Source organism: Chiloscyllium punctatum, chromosome 4, assembly GCF_047496795.1.
Source record: "Chiloscyllium punctatum isolate Juve2018m chromosome 4, sChiPun1.3, whole genome shotgun sequence".
Taxonomy (NCBI): Eukaryota; Metazoa; Chordata; class Chondrichthyes; order Orectolobiformes; family Hemiscylliidae; genus Chiloscyllium; species Chiloscyllium punctatum.
Window position 1 is genome coordinate 59,062,351 of NC_092742.1, and position 20,327 is coordinate 59,082,677.

The following is a 20,327-nucleotide window of genomic DNA, read 5'->3' on the forward strand; positions in this document are numbered from 1 at the left end:
ATCAATTAATTTCTTTGTAGAATTCCAGAAAAAACATTCCCTTTGTAGGATCCTAGTCCACTCTTCTATCACTCTTATACGTTCTCTCCAAAAGAAGGATTCTTGTATGGAAGTACAAGAGATACAATACCAGCTCATTCACCTCTGCCTTTTCCACCATCCTGGACCCTACACATTCCTTCGAATTGAAACAGAGATCACTCCATGTAATCTACTAATTTATTTATTATTCACAGGAAAGCATTCTCGATGTGAGGACACACCACAGTTCAGTTAACAACCATGACTCTGACTTTTCAGCCCACTACCATTTCCACTTGCCTTGCATTATTACTCAAGTCACTGAAATTATATGTTTAAAATCTCTGTAAAAGATCAATAACTTTTTGAGAGAGAGATATTTCCCAGCCACCAAAGGAAACTACCAAAAGAGAAGACTTTTAAGACATTTTAAGACATTTACCAAACAAATAAACTAAAATGAGCATAGATTAAACTATTAAGTTGGACAGGGTTCAGTAAAGACTTGCCAGGATGTTACTGGGAATGGAGGGTTTGAATTATAACGAGAGGCTGAGTAGGCTGGGGCCTTTTTCACTGAACCATAGGAGGTTGAGGGATGACCATATAGAGGTTTATAAAACCATGAGGAATATAGATAAGGTGAATGGCAGGTGTCTTTTCTCCAGGGTGGGGGATTTCAAGACTAGGGGCATTTTTTAAAAAAAAGTGAGAGGATAAAGATTTGAGAATGACAACTTTTTTTTACATAGAATGGTTTGTGGAATGAACTTTCAGAGGAGTGATGAATTTGGATACAGTTACAATGTTTAAGAGACATTTAGATAAATACATGAATAAGAAATGTTTGGAGGAATATCGTCAAGGGGAGGCAGGTGGGACTAGTTTAGTTTGAGATTATGGTTGGCATGGACTGGTTGGACCGAAGAGTCTGTTTCTATGCTTTATAACTCTATTTCTTCCAGCCTCCTGCTTGTCTACTTTGGATTCCAGCATTTGCATTTTGTTTTTGTCTCTAACTCTATTTCTTAGCCGGTAACTAATGCATTTGGCAAAGAAAAGGGAACTTTGCTTTAAACAATGCAGTCAAGTTACATCTTATATCAACCTTCACAATGCTCAGCACTTTTTGTAGATAAATTGCATTAGGAGATCAGTCCCTTGTTTCCCTGGAAAATATGTTGAAAGTTGCAATGTCCTTCAAAAGACATTCCACTCAGTCTAAGTGATCTATTTCTAGTTATTTTTTTACCTAAAACAAAACAAAGAACTGTGGATGCTGGAGATCTGAAACAAAGCAAAAATTGCTGGAGAAACTCAGTAGGTCTGGCAGCATCTGTATGGAGAAAGCAGAGTTTATGTTTTGAATCTAGTCACTCTTTATCAGACTCGATGCATCAACTCTGAAGGAAGGGCCCGATGTTAGAATCACTACAGTATATTACTGCCCATTAACTCTGAATCTTTTTCAAACATATGCTGCCGATCTGCTGAATAATCCCAGCACTTGTTACCTACATGTCAGAATTGCAGCGTTTCAGTATCAAGTTGAATACCATGGGTTTTATTATTTGAATTGAGATGCAGCTCCACTTCCACCAGTAGCTTTTGCACTTGCAAATTCTATGAATTATTACCACATTACTTCCTGAAACATTCTTGTTATGACAAATGTCATAACTAACATATAATGTATCAAAGCAGCATCATCTCATCTTACCTGTCATTTGTTGCATTAATTCATTAGGAAGATTATTCAATTTGTGACGAAGGTTACTGGCTTCAATCGTTTCCACTTCAAGTACTTCAAGAATATTCCTTCTAATTTCTTCCTAAAAAAATGTCATTGTACAGCATTATTTAATGTGGCATAGTGGCTCAGTGGTTAACACTGCTGCCTCACAGCACCAAGGACCTGGGCTCGATTCCAGCCTCGCGTGACTGTCTGCGCGGAGTTTGCACATTCTCCCCGTGTCTGTGTGGATTTCCTCCGGATGCTCTGGTTTCCTCCCACAATCCAAAGATGCACAGGTTAGGTGAACTGGCCATGCCAAATTGCCCATAGTGTTCAGAGATGTGTAGGTTAGGTGCATTAGTCATGGGTAAATGTAGGGTAGCGGAATGGGTCTGGGTAGATTACTCTTTGGAAGGTCGGTGTGGACTTATTGTCTGAAGGGTCTGTTTCTACACTGTAAGGATTCTAATTCTAACTTCACATGGAAAAGTAGTATATTTTATTTGGTTTAAAACATGAAAAATTTAAACTGTAACTTTAAACCCTACACAGCGTAGGGTTAAATATTATGCAGAGTTTAAAGTTACAGTACGCATCATTTTTCATGTTTTAAACCAAATAAAATATACTACTTTTCCATGTGGAGTTAGCTTTCTGTCCTGGATGGTATGCCCCACACAGTGTATTAAACATGCTTCCACCAAGACAATGTCAATATGAGCTTAGATGATATGAGCTTGCATCTCAGGTGCAGAGCTTTTATGCACAGAGATTTGGAATTTAGGAATGGAGGCCATGTACCTCACAGGATCAGGTATGGAATTCTAAAACAGATGTCACCTAAATTTAGGACCTATACTTGAGCATCAGTCACCTGTTATGCCATTCCTGATGAAGGGCTCTGGCCCGAAACATCGATTCTCCTGCTGCTCAGATACTGCCTGACCTACTGTGCTCTTCCAGCAACACACTCTTGACCCTGAGCTCCAGCATCTGCAGACCTCACTTTCTCCTATCTGTTATGCCAGGTCCAGCATAAAAGCTTTGCTCCATACTAACACAAAAATAATATACTGCTGTCACTATGGAATTGCACTTGAGAGATTGCCAGCATAGTGGCTCAGTAGTTAGCACTGCTGCACAGGAATCCAGGTTCGATTCCAGCCTCAGGCAACTGTGAGAGTGGAGTTTGCATATTCCCCGTGTCTGTGTGGGTTTCCTTCAGGTGCTCCAGTTTCCTCCCACAGTCCAAAATTGTGTGGGTTAGGTAGATTGGCCATGCAAAATTGCCAATAGTGTCCAGGGATGTGCAGGTAAGTTAGATTAGCCATGGGAAAATGTAGGGGGTTACAGGGTGAAAGGTTGGGTCTGGGTGCGATTCTGTTTGAAGTGGACTTGATAGGTCAAATGGGCTACTTCCACACAGTAGGGATTCTATGATTCTATTATATTTGTGAGGTTATAAAAATCAGTTCCAAAATACAGAGCTTTGTGCATCAGAAATTAATATTATGTTGGTGAATAGGCTCTGTAGGATTTTCTGCCTATCAATTTTAATTGACGGAAATTCCATTGAGATGCAGTGACCTAGACATGTAAACTTTTATGATACAGAATACACAATTGACTGTCACAGTTCCTACACTGCAACTAAAACTACAAACGTAATTTGGGAAAATGCCGTAAACCATCATGTCATCCGTGATATACTCATTTCATATCATACCCATCACTTGCAGTTCCACACGTAGACAGCCTTGTTGATCCTTAAGGGGCCTTATTATCTCCCTAGTTACCCTTTTGCTCTTAATGCATTTGTAGAATCTCTTTGGATTCTCCTTAACTCTATTTGCTGCAGCTGTCTTATGTTCCCCCTTTGCCCTCCTGATTTCCCTTGTAAATATACTCCTAGTGCTTTTATACTCCTCGAGGATTCTCTCAATCCCAGCTGTCTCTACCTCATATATGCTTCCTCCTTTTCCTTGACTAGAGCCTCAATTTCTCTAGTTATCCAGCATTCCCTACACCTACCAGCCTTGCCCTTCACATTAACATGAACATACTGCCTCTGGACTCTCATTATCTTAGTTTTGAAGGCCTCCCACTTTCTAACCATCCGGTTAGCAGTGAATAGCTTCTCCCAACCAACTTTTGAAAGTTCTTGCCTAATAAAACCTTACTCCAATTTAGATCTTTAACTTTTAGATCAGGTCTACCTTTTCCATAACTATTTTAAAAACTCATTGAATTATCACTAACCCCAAAATGGTCCCCCACTGACACCTTAATTACTCACCCTGCCTTATTTCCCAAGAAAAAGTCAAGTTTTGCTCCTTGACTAGTAGGTACATCCACAAGCTCAATAAGAAAATTTTCTGGTATACACTTAAATTCCCGTCTATCCTAGCCCTTAACACTATGGCAGTCTCAATCTATGTTTAGAAAATTAAAATCCACTACCATTATAACCCTATCATTCTTACAGATATCTGAGATATCCTTACAAATTTGCTTTTCAATTTCTGCTGATTATTGGGGTTGCCTATAGTACAATCCTAACAGGGTGATCATCCCTTTCTTATTTCTCAGTTACACCCAAATAAGTTCACTGGATGCATTCCTAGGAATATCCTCCCTAAATACAGCCATAATGTTACCCTTAATCAAAAACACCACTCCCCCCTCTCTCTTGCCCACCCTTTCTATTCTTCCTATTGCATCTATGCCCTGGAACATTAAGCTTCCAGCTCTGCCCTTCCCTGAGCCACGTTTCTGTAATAGCTATGATATCCCAGTCCCGTGTTCACACCATGCCCTGCATTCATCTGCCTTACCCGTCAGGTCTCTTGCATTGAAGTAAATGCAGCTTAATTTATCAGACCTACCTTACTCTTGCCTGCCTTGACTATTTGACTCGATCCTCTTGTCAATCTTAGATTTATCACTTTGGGTCCCCTCCCTTACTAGTTTAAGGGTAGCACTAGCAAATCTCCCCATAAGGATATTCAACCCTTTCTGGTTCAGGTGCAACCAGTCCTTCTGACACAGATCACTTCTACCCTGGAAGCGATTCCAATGATCCAAAAGTGCACATCCTGCTCCCTGCACCAGCTCCTCAACCACACATTCATCTGCTCTATCCTCCTATTCTTAATCTCACCAGGAGTAATCTAAATATGAATACCCTTGAGAACCTACTTTTTAACCTCCTGCCTAATTTCTGATGTTTTCTCTTCAGAACCTCATCCCTCTCTCTTCCTATGTCATTGGTTCCAACATGGACAACAACCTCCTGCTGATAACTCTGCCCTTTGAGAATATTCTGCACCATCTCGGAGACATCCTTGACCCTGGCACCAGGGAGTCAAGACATTATTCTGATGTCTCACTGTCAGTCGCAAAAACACCTGTATGTGCCCCCGACCAGAGAGTCCCCTATCACTATTGATCGCTTGAAAGCTGACATACCTAACATTATTGTAGAGCCAGTCTTGGTACCAGTAACCTAGCTGTCAGTAATACATGAGGAACAATCCACAACCCCTGACATTTTCCAAACAGCATCGCCACAGAAGACTCCTGCGTAGCCTGCCTACCTTTCCTGGTGGTAATCCATCTACCTGACCATGTCTGCGGTTTTTCTACCTTCCAAAACTGCCACCCATCACAGCCTGTAAATGGTTCCTGTAAATTTGTCATTGCCTCCATCTTCATTTCCAATTGGTCCATTCACTGTGGAGAAGGATATGGAAGCTAGAGAACTTGGAGAAATAAATAGTGATATCTCAAAGTGCCCATATTACAGATGAGGTGGTGCTGGAAATCTTAAAACACATAAGGAAGGATAACTCCCTGGGACCTGATCAGGTGTAACTTAGAACTTTGTGGGAAGCTCGGGAAGTAATTGCTGAGATGGACCTCTTGCTAAGATATCTGCATCATCAATAGTCACAGGTGAGGTGGTGGAAGACTGGACAGTAGCTAATATGGTGCCATTATTCAACAAAGGCAGTGAGGTAAAGCCAGGTAACTATAGATCAGTGAGCCTGAAGTCAGTGATGAGTAATTGATGTTAGGAGGGATTCTGAGGGGCAGGACTTACATGTATTTGGAAAGAACTGATTAGGAATAGTCAACATGCCTTTCTTCATGGGATATCATACCTCACTAACTTGATTGAGTTTTTTGAAGAAGTGACAAAGAAGATTGATCAAGGCGTTTGACAAAGTTCTGCGTGGTAGATTTGTTAGCAAGGTTAGAATACATAGAATCAAGGGAGAGCTAATCATTTGGATACAAAATTGGCATGAAGGTAGAAGACAGAGGGTGGTGGTAGAGGGTTGTGACCAGAAGTGTTGGGTCCACTGCTTTTTGTCATTTATATAAATGATCTGGATGTGAATATAGGAGATATAGTTAATAAGTTTGCAGGTGACACCAAAATTGGTGATGTAGTGGACAGTGAAGAAGGTTACCTCAGAGTATAATGGGATTTTTGATCAGATGGCTAATGTCAGAAGTCACATGACACCAGGTATAGTCCAACAGGTTTATTTGAGATCACAAGCTTTCGGAGCGCTGCTCCTGCCTTGGATGAAGTCAGACTTCACTTGGCAAAGGAGTAGCTCTCTGAAAGGTTGTGATTTCAAATAAACCTGTTGGACTATAACCTGGTGTTGTGTGACTTCTGACTTTGTTCACCCCCTGGCACCTCCATAAGATGGCCAACGGGTTGAAGAATGGCAAATGGATTTTAATTGAGATAAATGTGAGATGTTGCCTTTTGGTAAGGCAAGTCAGGCAGGACTTACACAGTTATTGGTAGGATCTTGGGGATTGTTGCTGAACAAAGAGATCTTGGGGTGCAGCTTCAGACTTGAAGATGGAGTCGCAGGTAGGCAAGGTAGTGAAGGAGGTGTGGTTGGCTTTATTGGTCAGAGCATTGAGTATAGGAGTGGGGATGTCAAGTTATGGCTGTACAGGACATTGGTTAGTCCACTTTTGGAATACTGCATTCAATTCTGATCTCCCTGCTATAGAAAAGATGTTTTTACACTTGAAAGGATGCAGGTAAGGATATTGCCAGGGTTGGAGGGTTTGAGCTATAGGGACAGGCTGATTAGGCTGGGGCTTTTTTCTCTGGATCGTCAGAGGCTGAAGGCTGACCTTATAGAGATTCAAAAAATCATGAATCATGAGGGGCATGGATAGGGTTATTGGCTAAGGTCTTTCTCCCAGGGTGGGGTGGGTGTAGATTTAAGGTGAGAGGGGAAAGATTTAAAAGGGACCTAAGGGGAGACTTTTTCATACAGGGTGGTGCATGAATGGAATGTTCTACCAGAGGAAGTGGTGGAGGCTGGCACAATTACAATGTTCAAAACACATCTGGATGAGTACCAGAATGGGAAGGGCTTGAGAGATATGGGCCAGGTGCTGGCAAATTGGACCAGATCAGTTTAGGATATCTGTTTGGCATGGATGACTTGAACCGAGGGGACTGTTTCTGTGCTGTACATCTCTATGACTCTATCCAGTGATCATGAAAGCTGCCACATAAATCTAATTTCTTTTTTGATTAAGGTGCTGAAATAGACTGTGTGAACTTTGAACTAAGAAAAGGAAGTGCTGATTCCCTTGTCATATCAAAATGTTAACATTGTTTTTCTCAGCACAGATGAGGAGTTTCTTTAGCATTTTCTGTTTATATTTCTGATCACAAGTACCTACAGTATGTTATTTTTAATATAGAGTTAAATCATTTCTCTTCCAGATATGGTAAAAACAATTACTGCAGATGCTGAAAATCAAATACTGGATTAGTGGTGCTGGAAGAGCACAGCAGTTCAGGCAGCATCCAACGAGCAGCGAAATCAACGTTTCGGGCAAAAGCCTGAAATTTACCTGGACTATCTCTGACACCTCGCTCCCCTTCCTGGACCTCTCCATCTCCATTAGTGACGACCGACTTGACACAGACATTTTTTACAAACCCACTGACTCCCACAGCTACCTGGATTACACCTCGTCCCACCCTATCTCTTGCAAAAATGCCATCCCGTATTCCCAATTTCTCCGCCTCCGCCGTATCTGCTCCCAGGAGGACCAGTTCCACCATAGGACACACCAGATGGCCTCCTTCTTTAGAGACCGCAATTTCCCTTCCCACGTGGTTAAAGATGCCCTCCAACGCATCTCGTCCACATCCCGCACCTCCGCCCTCAGACCCCACCCCTCCAACCGTAACAAGGACAGAACGCCCCTGGTGCTCACCTTCCACCCTACAAACCTTCGCATCAACCAAATCATCCACCGACATTTCCGCCACCTCCAAAAAGACCCCACCACCAGGGATATATTTCCCTCCCCACCCCTTTCCGCCTTCCGCAAAGACCGTTCCCTCCGTGACTACCTGGTCAGGTCCACACCCCCCTACGACCCACCCTCCCATTCTGGCACTTTCCCCTGCCACCGCAGGAACTGTAAAACCTGTGCCCACACCTCCTCCCTCACCTCTATCCAAGGCCCTAAAGGAGCCTTCCACATCCATCAAAGTTTCACCTGCACATCCACCAATATCATTTATTGTATCCGTTGCTCCCGATGCGGTCTCCTCTACATTGGGGAGACTGGGCGCCTCCTAGCAGAGCACTTTAGGGAACATCTCCGAGACACCCGCACCAATCAACCAAACCGCCCCGTGGCCCAACATTTCAACTCCCCCTCCACTCTGCCGAGGACATGGAGGTCCTGGGCCTCCTTCACCGCCGCTCCCTCACCACCAGACGCCTGGAGGAAGAACGCCTCATCTTCCGCCTCGGTACACTTCAACCCCAGGGCATCAATGTGGACTTCAACAGCTTCCTCATCTCCCCTTCCCACACCTCATCCTAGTTTCAAGCTTCCAGCTCAGTTACTGTCTCCTTGACTTGTCCGACCTGCCTATCTTCTTTTCCACCTATCCACTCCACCCTGTCCTCCTTGACCTATCACCTTCATCTCCTCCCCCACTTACCCATTGTACTCTATGCTACTCTCTCCCCACCCCCACCCTCCTCTAGCTTATCTCTCCACGCTTCAGGCTCACTGCCTTTATTCTCTTCCAGATATGCCCACCTTGAAGAGGTTCTGCTTCTCTCTGGTAGAGTTTCAGACAGCATTTCAACTTTACTTTCATCACCCTGTCGGCCATCACTGTTCCCAAGACAGTCATTGGCCTCATGTCCTCTGGAATAATCTCAATCCCCCAATCTTGGATAGGCTGCTCCTACTTCCTTACCAAAATCCACTAACAGGACAGAGCAGACAGACCTTTATTTCACACCAGTTGAACTTATTTCTTTCTATCTTGACTAATGTTTTTTCTCTCCTCATGCACTGTCTTCCCACTTTCATTCTGATGCTTTTCATTAGGTCCACAATCTCCACGTCCCTGGCCAGAGTTCCCTTACCATTCAACATGAATGTGCAATGCGCCTACATGTTCATTTCCAACAGGATGGTCAGAACACACTCAGTTCCTACCCTGCTTTGCCAGAATGAGCTTATTCTCACTTTTAAAAATTCTACGTTTAACCACCATAATCAAAGGTGTGGCTATAGTTATTCACGTGAGTCCTCATTATGCCTGTATCTTTGTGGAGTATGTGGACGATCCTTGTCATCTCTCACAGCTCTTTCTCTGATAAATCAATGACATCATTGGAACTGCTTATTGCTGTTGTTCAGAATTGGAAAAAGTAATCCATTTTGCCTTCAATTTCTATCCTTTTCTCATCTTTACATGGTCCATCACTGACATTTCTGATTTCATACCTGGGGATACACTATCCTGCAAATATCCACCAAAACCTACTGTCTCCATAGTTACCTTGACTACACTTTCTTACATTCTAGTTCTGGTAAAGACTCTGTGAGAAACAAAGCTCACACACTTCAATAATTGCAGTCCAAGACAAAATCTGAATCAGCAGTGTCCTTTATTTTACACTTGCAAGAGGGTGAGATGTCCAGTGCCTATAAGGCAGAGGACATACACACACCAAATTCAATTCATACACAATATTTATATAATTTGGTTTCTTTTGTTTTACATTGCTCCTCCCCTGCTTACATCTTCCACTTCCCTAAGACCGGCCCCCATTACCCTTTTTTATCTCTTGCCTTATCCGGCCTTGTCTGTGACAAAATGCTTATTTCTGGCCTCACAAGGCTGTTTGACCTCATCCTGCTGTAGGTCATTGTTGGGCATATTCTTTCTTCATCATTATCTACCCCCTCCATCTGTGCCTTTCCCGAGGCCGTTCTGATCCCTATGACACTTTTAATTGGGGTTTGTTCCTCTGTCTCTGTAAAAGTGGGAAACAGATGTTTATACCTACTGTTTGTACAGGCGTATCTAGCTTAACTTCATCCCCTCACAACATCTTATCTATTTGCCCGCAATGTCTACCATTGTTTTGTAGTCACATTTCATTCTGGCATACAATTTTAGCTAATACAAAAACAATTATGTATTTCCTCCACATCGTTTCCATTCTTGTTGACTCAGCTCTTGGCTAAAACAATTACACACTGGTGTGATCACTCATTCCAAGAGCATCCCTAACTATGAGATCATTAATTATTCCTGTTCCTTTACACAGTACCAGATCGAGGGTTGCTTTCTCCTGCGTCGGTTCCATTGCATATTGTTCAAGAAGACTATCACGGGTACTCTCAAAGAACTCCTCCTCAAAGGGACTGTGACTGAGCTGGTTTGACCAAGCTACATGTGGATTAATATCCCGAATAATAAAAGCGACCCACTTTTACAGGCATTGCTTATTTATTTGTTTATTGCATTGCATTCACCATTGTGATGTTATTATTTGTTGGCCTTTAGACTGAAATAATCAGTGACTTTTTCTTCTTAGAATTGCAGGAGTAACATTAATTTACCTATATCCCATAACTCCATTCTGCTCGTTTCTCCATCTCAATTCTTACATGGCCTCCTTTTCATCAGCAAAGGATTTCCCTCACTGTGTTTCAAAGAGCGCACAACCGTTTCTGATGCATTCACTGCATTTCTACCCTCATCCCTTCCCCTCCTTTCTAGACAAGGGTAGCGTTCCCTTCATCTTTGCTTTTCTCTCACTAGTCTTCATATTCAAAGGATTATCTTCTACCGTTATTACCACCTCCAACAAGATACCACCACCAAACACATCTTCGCCTCCCCTTCATTGTCAGCATTTTGGGACTGTTATCTCTGTGATGTCTTGGTCTATTTATCTGTCACTCCTAACACTTTCTCACCCACCATGGCACCTTCCTCTGCAATCGCAGAGGGCACTAACACTTGCCCTTTTATATCTTCCCTCCTCACCATCCAAGCTCCTCAACATACGTTCCAGATGATGCAGTGGTTTACTTATAGTTCTTCCAAGTCTACAGGATTCACTGCATATAATGTAGACTCCTATATGTTGGTAAGACCAAATGCAGACTGGGTGACCATTTTGTAGAACTCCTACCCTCTGACGAAGAATAACCCTGACCTTCCAGTTGCTTGCCATTGCAATGCATTACCTCATGCTAATATTTCTGCAGTACTTCAGTGATGTCCAAAGTAAGATGGAGGAACAGCTTATCATTTTTGCTTTCAGATTTTAACAACCTTCAGGACTCAACATTGAATTCAACAACTTCAGTGTATGAACACTGTTCTCTGATGTCACTGCCACAGCCAGTACCATCTCAGTGTCTTTGTGAATATATACACTGTGGAATCAGAGTGGCATTCATGAAAACTCTGTACAACATCATAGAACAGATAATTTCTACTTTCCCACTTCAACATGATTTAGGAGGAAATTACTAACCCATTTTGAAAAATACTGGATGCCATTGATATAAAGTTTTAAATAATGGTGTATTTATGGAAAATATAATCAAATTGAGGTGTCAGCTGTTTGACAAGTGTTATATCAACGCTCAAGTGAGAGTATTTTTGTGGTTTCCAAATGTTTGAATGTGTCTGGTTAGCAGATATGGTGGATTATGAATTTCAGGAATACTAGTATTCAAGTGAATTTCAAATATTTAAGATGGACTTTTTGATAAAGGTATCATTAGATTGCACCTTTACTCCCCCAAAACATAATTTTAACAATACAGCATGCTGAAAACAGGATAAAGGTAATAGAAAGAAGTGCTTGTATACCCTTTACGAAATTGTCATTCCAGATTTCTCAAGGAAGGTTATCATCTGAATTAAGACTAAAATAAAATTTGGGAGAAGATTTGTAGCTCGGATGCTCGTTGTTGTTGTAGTTCTGTTCGCCGAGCTGGGAATTTGTGTTGCATATTTGCTCGGCGAACAGAACCACAACAACACTAAAATAAAATGTCAACTCTAATTTGTGGAATTGGTTTGTCTTTACTTACATCCAAAATAATATATTCACTGAGCAGGATTATTTTCTTGCCACTTAACTCTTAGCCACAGAAAAATTCTTATTTACTTACTTTTATTCATTGGAGGTAATGGCGTTCAGCAGCTCGTTCAGTGTTTACTGCCCATTCCTAAATGCCCTGGAGAAGGTGTGGTGAGCTGTCTATTTGAACCACTTGAATCTATTTGTGAGAACACCAACAGTACTGGTAGGGAGTGAGTTATAATAGGGGGAAGATCATTGACGAAGCAGCTGAAGATGGTTCGGCCTAGGACATTACCCTGAGAGTTTAAGGGCTCATATGGCGTAGTGATAGTATCCCTACTGCTGAGTCAGCAGGCCCCAGTTAAAGCCCCATCTATTCCAGAGCTATGTCATAATATCTCCAAACGGGTGATTTAGAAAATAGTTTAAGATAAATACTGAGAATGTAAAGACTCTTGTGGTGTAATGGTAGTGTTTCCTGTGGCCGAAGAAATTTCTCCTCATCTCAATTCTAAATGGTTGTCCAATCACTCTGAACCCAGGAGGCTTGGCTTCAAGATACCTTTGCTTCAGAGGAGTGTTGAATAGAAAATATGTACCCTGAGAACTTAAGGTCTCTTGTAGTGCAATGGTAGTGTCCCTACCCATGAGTCAAGAGACCCAGATTCAAGTCCCACCTGATCCAGAGGTGTGGCATAACATATCTGAACAGGTTGATTAATAAATATCCATGCTGAGAACTCCTGCCATCATCTCCTGGAGAAGACAGACCTCCAACAACTGCAGCCTTTAAAATTATGACTCCAACCAAGGGAATGTTTTCCCCAGGTTGTCATCAACACCTGTTTTGCTGGGACACTTGATACCAAACTCAGTCAACTACTGTCTTGATGTCAAGGGAAAAATCACTCTTACTTCACCTCTGGAACTCAGCTCTTTTGTCCATGTTTGAATCACGGCTGTGTTGAAGTAAACAGCTAGATGGATCTGATGTAACCCAAACCAAACATCAGTGAGCGAAATTATTGTTAATCAATTGCTGCTTACTGGTTCCAGAGCTGAGTTCCAGAGGTGAAGTAAGAGTGATAATGCCCTATCACTTTTACTGATAAGTAATAAACTGATCGGGCATTAATCGGCTGGGTTGGATTTGTCCTGCTTTTTTGTGTTTAAGATGTCCTGGGGAATTTTTCACATTTTTGGGTATCTGCCATTGTTAAGTCTGTACTGGATCAGCTTGGCTAGGGATGTAGCAAGTGCTGGAACACGTCAGGGCTGTTGCAGCATCCAGTGCTTCCACCTCTTTCTTGATATCAAATGGCATGAATAGAATTTGCTGAAGATTGTCATCAGTGGTGTTGGTGATTCCTGATGAAGGGCTTTTGCCTGAACCGTCGATTTTCCTGCTCCTCGGATGCTGCCTGACCTGCTGTGCTTTTCCAGCACCACACTAATCTAGATGTCCACAGGAAGCCGAGATGCATCATCCATCTTGCATTTCCTATTGAAGACTGTTATGAATGCTTCAGCCATAACTTTTGTAATGATGTGCTGGGCTCCCCTATTGTTGAGGATGGGGATGTTTGTGGAGCTTCCTCCTTTAGTGAGTTGTTTAATTGTCCACCACCGTATTTGACTGAATGTAGAGTTTACACCTAATCCATTGGTTGTGGAACTGCTTAACACTGCCAACCGCTTGCTTTTCACCAGATTGATTTTTTTAAAATATCCCTGGGCCTGGTGCTGCTCCTTCATTAAGTCAGAGTTCACCCCTTTGTCTGGTGGTAATGGTAGCGTGGAGTTGCCATAAGATTGCAGATTGTGTTGGAGTAAAATTCTGTTGCTGCTGGAGACCCTTAGTGCCCAGTTTTAAACTGCTATTTCTGTACAAAATCTCTCAATTCACACAATGATAGCACCACACAAATTGTAGGGTATCCTCAATGGGTCAAGAGTATGGTGCTGGAAAAGCACAGCAAGACAGGCAGCATTGGAGGAGCAGGAAGATCAACATTTCGGGCAAAAGCCCTTCATCATTCCCTTCAAACGATTTTCCTGCTCTTCGGATGCTGCCTGACGTTCTGTGCTCTCGACTCTAATCTCTAGCAGCTGCAGTCCTTACTTTTGCCTATCCTCAATATGTGTTGACTAGATTATCTTTGTTCTCCATATTTCTCTCAGTTGTAAAAATATTTGTGAAAAAAATCAGGCTAACCCAATAAACTTATTTGCATTAGTTTTCAACCGTCACCGTATTTTAAAAGTGCAGACTCAGCTAAACAGTTAATAACTTTTGTCTTCACAATACTGAAATGGTGAACCTGAACTGAACTTGCAAAAAAGCAAACTTGAAGATAAATTGAAATATTCAATATGGTTTGATTTAATAGAAAATCCAGAGAACACCTTACCAGCTGACTGACTCCTTTCGTAATTTGTGTGAAATTTCGAATAGTTTCACGATTGAAACAAAATTTTTCACTTTTCAGTCGCTTTTCTGAAAAGAAAAATAAACTACATCGAGTGAACCAGTTTGTACATTTTCAGTGTAATAAGTGGTATCAATGATGAGCCAAGGTAGAATTTCTACATTAACAGGGTACAGCTCTTTGTGCCTGCAATAATTTTAATGATGTTGGGGATTGGGAGATTTAGGATTAATATAGGAGAGAGGGTGGACGGGACCTTGAATGGGGGGCGCTGGGAGGGGGTGATAGACGGAATTGAGGGGCTGACAGGGAGGGTTTAGGGGTAATAGAGGAAGGGAGGGGGAAAAGAGAGGGTGTAGAGTGGGGGATGGCGTTGGTGTGGGTGGAGAGGGGGAGTTGTGTGTCTCCTGACAGACCCCTACCACCCGCAGCGAGATCTGGTCCCTGCCTTACAGACAGAGCCTGGGATAGGGGAGCAACAGTGCCGGCCTCACTCACCCAGTTCCTGCAGACGCTCCATAGCCACTCGCACTGTCGGCAGCTGCTGCTTCTGAGACCGCTTCATGGTGAGAGGCTGCTCCTGCTCCTGCTCCGGCACCGAGTCCCAATCACAGCCACACACTGTCCAGCAACTACTGTAAACATCTCCATGGCAACCGCAAACCATCCACAAACTTCCGGGACAGCGACTCCAATTCCCAGAACCTGCAAACAGACCACACACACACCCCAGACCCTGTAAACTGACCACACCCCAGACTCTGTAAACTGACCACACACTACCCCAGACCCTGTAAACTGACCACACCCCAGACTCTGTAAACTGACCACACCCCAGACCCCAGAAACTGACCACACACACATCCCAGACCCTGCAAACTGATCACACACTCACACCCCAGACCCTGCAAACAGACCACACACCCACACCCCAGACCCTGCAAACTGACCACACACTACCCCAGACCCTGTAAACTGACCACACCCCAGACTCTGTAAACTGACCACACCCCAGACCCCAGAAACTGACCACACACACACCCCAGACCCTGCAAACTGATCACACACTCACACCCCAGACCCTGCAAACTGATCACACATCACCCCAGGCTCTGCAAACTGACCACACACACCCCAGACCCTACAAACTGATCACACACTCACACCCCAGACCCTACAAACTGACCACATACACCCCAGACCCTGCAAACTGAACACACATCACCCCAAGACTCTGCAAACTGACCACACAAACCATCCCCCAGACTCTGCAAACTGACCACAGACACACTCCAGACCTTACAAACTGACCACACACACAAATCCCAGACCCTGCAAACTGAACACACACTCCAGACCCTGCAAATTGACCACACACACACATACCCCAGTCCCTGCAAACTGACCTCACATCCCCCAGACCCTGCAAATTGACGACAGACACACAGTACAGACCCTGCAAACTAACCACAGACACAACCCCCAGACCCTGCAAACTGACCACACACACACACCCAGACTCTGCAAACTGACCACAGACAGGCGCCAGACCCTGCAAACTGACCACAGACATAGGATATGGAAGATATAGACTGTAGGGAAATAGATGGTGACTTCTTGCAAAATGTTCATATTACAGAGGAGGAGGAGGATGTTTTGAAATGGGTAAAGGTGGATAAATCCCCAGGACCTGATCAGGTGTACCCGAGAACTCTGTGGGAAGCTAGAGAAGTGATTGCTGGGCCTCTTGCTGAGATATTTGTATTATCAATTGTCACAGGTGAGGTGCCGGAAGACTGAAGGTTGGCTAACGTGGTGCCACTATTTAAGACATGTGGTAAAGACAAGCCAGGGAACTATAGACCAGTGAGCCTGACTTCGGTGGTGGGCATGTTGTTGGAAGGAGTCCTGAGGGACAGGATGTACGTGTATTTGGAAAGGCAAGGACTGATTAGGGATAGTCAACATGGCTTTATACATGGGAAATTATGTCTCACAAACTTGATTGAGTTTTTTGAGGAAGTAACAAAGAGGATTGATGAGGGCAGAGCGGTACATGTGATCTATATGGACTTCAGTAAGGTGTTCGACAAGGTTCCCCATGGGAGACTGATTAGCAAGATTAGATCTCATGGAATACAAGGAGAACTAGCCATTTGGATACAGAACTGGCTCAAAGGTAGAAGACAGAGGGTGGTGGTGGAGGGTTGTTTTTCAGACTGGAGGCCTGTGACCAGTGGAGTGCCACAAGGATCGGTGCTGGGTCCTCATCTTTTTGTCATTTACATAAATGATTTGGATGCGAGCATAAGATGTATAGTTAGTAAGTTTGCAGATGACACCAAAATTGGAGATGTAGTGGACAGCGAAGAGGGTTACCTCAGATTACAACAGGATCTTGACCAGATGGGCCAATGGGCTGAGAAGTGGCAGATGGAATTTAATTCAGATAAATGCGAGGTTCTGTATTTTGGGAAAGCAAATTTTAGCAGGGCTTATACACTTAATGGTAAGGTCTTGGGGAGTGTTGCTGAACAAAGAGACCTTGGGAGTGCAGGTTCATAGCTCCTTGAAAGTGGAGTTGCAGGTAAATAGGATAGTGAAGAAGGTGTTTGGTATGCTTTCCTTTATTGGTCAGAATATTGAGTACAGGAGTTAGGTCATGTTTTGGCTGTACAGGACTTTGTTTAGGTCCCTATTGGAATATTGCGTGCAATTCTGGTCTCCTCTTGAAAGGGTTGAGAAAGATTTACAAGGATGTTGCCAGGGTTGGAGGATTTGAGCTATAGGGAGAGGCTAAACAGGCTGGGGCTGTTTTCCCTGGAGCGTCGGAGGCTGAGGGGTGACCTTATAGAGGTTTACAAAATTATGAGGGGCATAGATAGGGTAAATAGGCAAAGTCTTTTCCCTGGGGTCGGGGAGTTCAGAACTAGAGGGCATAGGTTTAGGATGAGAGGGGAAAGATATAAAAGTGACCTAAGTGGCAACTTTTTCACGCAGAGAGTGGTACGTGTATGGAATGAGCTGCCAGAGGAAGTGGTGGAGGCTGGTACAATTGCAACATTTAAAAGGCATTTTGATGTGTATATGAATAGGAGGGTTTGGAGGGATATGGGCTGTGCGCTGGCAGGTGGGATTAGACTGGTTGGGATATCTGGTATGCATGGACAGGTTGGACCAAAGGGTCTGTTTCCATGCTGTACATCTCTATGAATCTATACACCCCAGACCCTGCAAACTGACCACAGACACATCCCCAGACCCTGCAACCTGATGACAGACACACACCCCCAGACCCTGCAAACTGACCACAGACACCCCCTACCCCCAGACCGTGCAAACTGACCACACACACATCCCCGGAGCCTGTAAATGGACCACACACACTCCCCAGACCTGCAAACTGACCAAACCCACCCCCAGACACTGCAAACTGACCACATGCCCACACCCCTGACCCTGTAAACTAACCACTCACACTCCTAGACCTTACTGACCACACCTCCCCGCTCCAGATTCTGCAAACTGACCACACACACCACCCAGATCCTGCAAACGGTCCCTACATATGCTCCTTCCCCAACCCCCCCACCCCGACCGACCGACCCTGCAAACTGACCATAAACATACACACACCCAACCCCAGATCCTACAAACTGATCACACACACACACACTCCTCCGACCTTGCACATCCACAACTGTCACTTATTGTATCCGTTGCTCCCGATGTGGTCTCCCTTATGTTGGGGAGACCGGACGCCTTCTTGCAGAGCGCTTTAGAGAACATCTCTGGGACACCCGCACCAATTAACCCCACCACCCCATGGCCGAACATTTCAACTCCCCTCCCACTCTGCCGAGGACATGCAGGTCCTGGGCCTCCTCAACCACCACTCCCTCACCACCGAACGCCTGGAGGAAGAATGCCTCATCTTTCACCTTGGCTCACTTCAACCCTAGGGCATCAATGTGGACTTCACCAGTTTCCTCATTTCCCCTCCATCCACTTTACCCCAGTTCCAACCTTCTAGCTCAGCACCATCCTGATGACCTGGCCTACCTGCCAATCTCCCCTCCCACCTATCCACTCCACCCTCTTCTCTGACCTATTACCTTCATCCCCACCCCCATCCACCCATTGTACTCTTTGCTACCTTCTCCCCAGCCCCACACCCCCTCCTCTCCCATTTATCTCTCCATCCTGGAGGCTCTCTGCCTCATTCCTGATGAAGGGCTTTTACCTGAAATGTTGATTTTCCTGCTCCTCGGATGCTGCCTGACCTGCTGTGCTTTTCCAGCACCACTCTAATCTTGACTATACACAGCCCAGACCCTGAAAACTGACTACACACACACCCCCAGACTCTGACCATTGACCATACACCCAGAACCTGCAAACTGACCATACAACCCCCCCCCCGACCCTGCAAACTGACCACACACACACACAGGCACACTACCCAGAGCCTGCAAATGGACCCCCCACACACCCGACCTTGCAAACTGATCACACACATCCCCCCAACCCTGCAAACTGACCACAAAAGCTCCCAGACCCTACAAACTGACCACACAAACCCCCAGACCCTGCAAACTCACCACACACAGTCCCGACTCTGCAAACTGACCATGTCTCCATACCCTGCAAACTGATCTCTCTCTCACACACACACAGTCCAGACTCTGCAAACTGACCACAGACATCCCCAAACCCTGCAAAGTGACCGCACACCATCCAGACCCTGCAAATGGACACTACACACACCCCCCAGACCTTCTAAACTGATCACAAACACCCCAGACCCAGCAAACTGACCACACACACACACACACACACACACACACACACCTCCAACCTACAAACTGACTACACCCCCCCAGACCCTGAATACTGACTATACACCCCCCCTTGACCCTACAAACTGACTACACCCCCCAGACCCTGAACACTGACAATACACCCCCAGACCCTACAAACTGACCCCTGCAAACCCCTGCAAACCCCTGCAAACAGACCACACACATCCCCCCCAAACCTGCAAACTGATATTGCACCCCCCCTGAACCTGCAAACTGACCACACACACTCCCCCGAACCTGCAAACTGACCGCACACACCCCCAGCCCCTGCAAACTGAATACACACTCTCAACTTTGCAAACTGATCACACACACACACCTGATCCTGCAAACTGACCCCACACACATCCCCCGATCCTGCAAACTGACCACAAAAGCTCCCAGACCCTACAAACCGACCACACAAATTCCCCAGACCCTGCAGACTAACCACACACACAGTGTAGATGTATAGACCCTGCAAACTGATCACATAGCCATTGGACCCCACAAACTGACCACATCATCCAGACCCTGCAAACTCACTACATTCCATGGACCCTGCAAGCTGACCACATACTTCCAGATCCTGCAAACTGACCATACATCCCATTATTCATCCTATCCAGTCTCTAAATAATATTGTTGGTTCCAGTGAACTCGCCTCCTGTTTGTCTAATCTTCAATAGCTATAGACCATCCTATTCAAACTTCCTTGATAAGAAAAGCCATCAATCACAGGAATGGGTTAAGTGAACCTTCTCTAAATTGCTTGAAATGCAATTTTATTCTTTTTTTTAATTCTTTTTTTGAACAGTACTTTTTTAGCAACAGTACTCCAAATGTCATCTCACCAAGGCACTGTACAGCTGCAGTATAA

The 20,327-nt window shown here is 44.3% G+C and overlaps 1 protein-coding gene across 1 annotated transcript in view; it reads right to left on the minus strand.

Annotated features, from left to right (window-relative positions):
• The window catches only part of ccdc175 (coiled-coil domain containing 175), a 93,987-nt gene that overhangs the window by 73,564 nt on the left and 96 nt on the right, over window positions 1-20,327 (minus strand). The window contains exons 2-4 of the mRNA XM_072568847.1: window positions 15,105-15,311; window positions 14,589-14,674; window positions 1,742-1,853 (exon numbers count right to left, since the gene is read on the minus strand). Of these exons, the coding sequence (XP_072424948.1) occupies window positions 1,742-1,853; window positions 14,589-14,674; window positions 15,105-15,311 (405 nt within the window). The remainder of the gene's footprint in view (window positions 1-1,741; window positions 1,854-14,588; window positions 14,675-15,104; window positions 15,312-20,327) is intronic.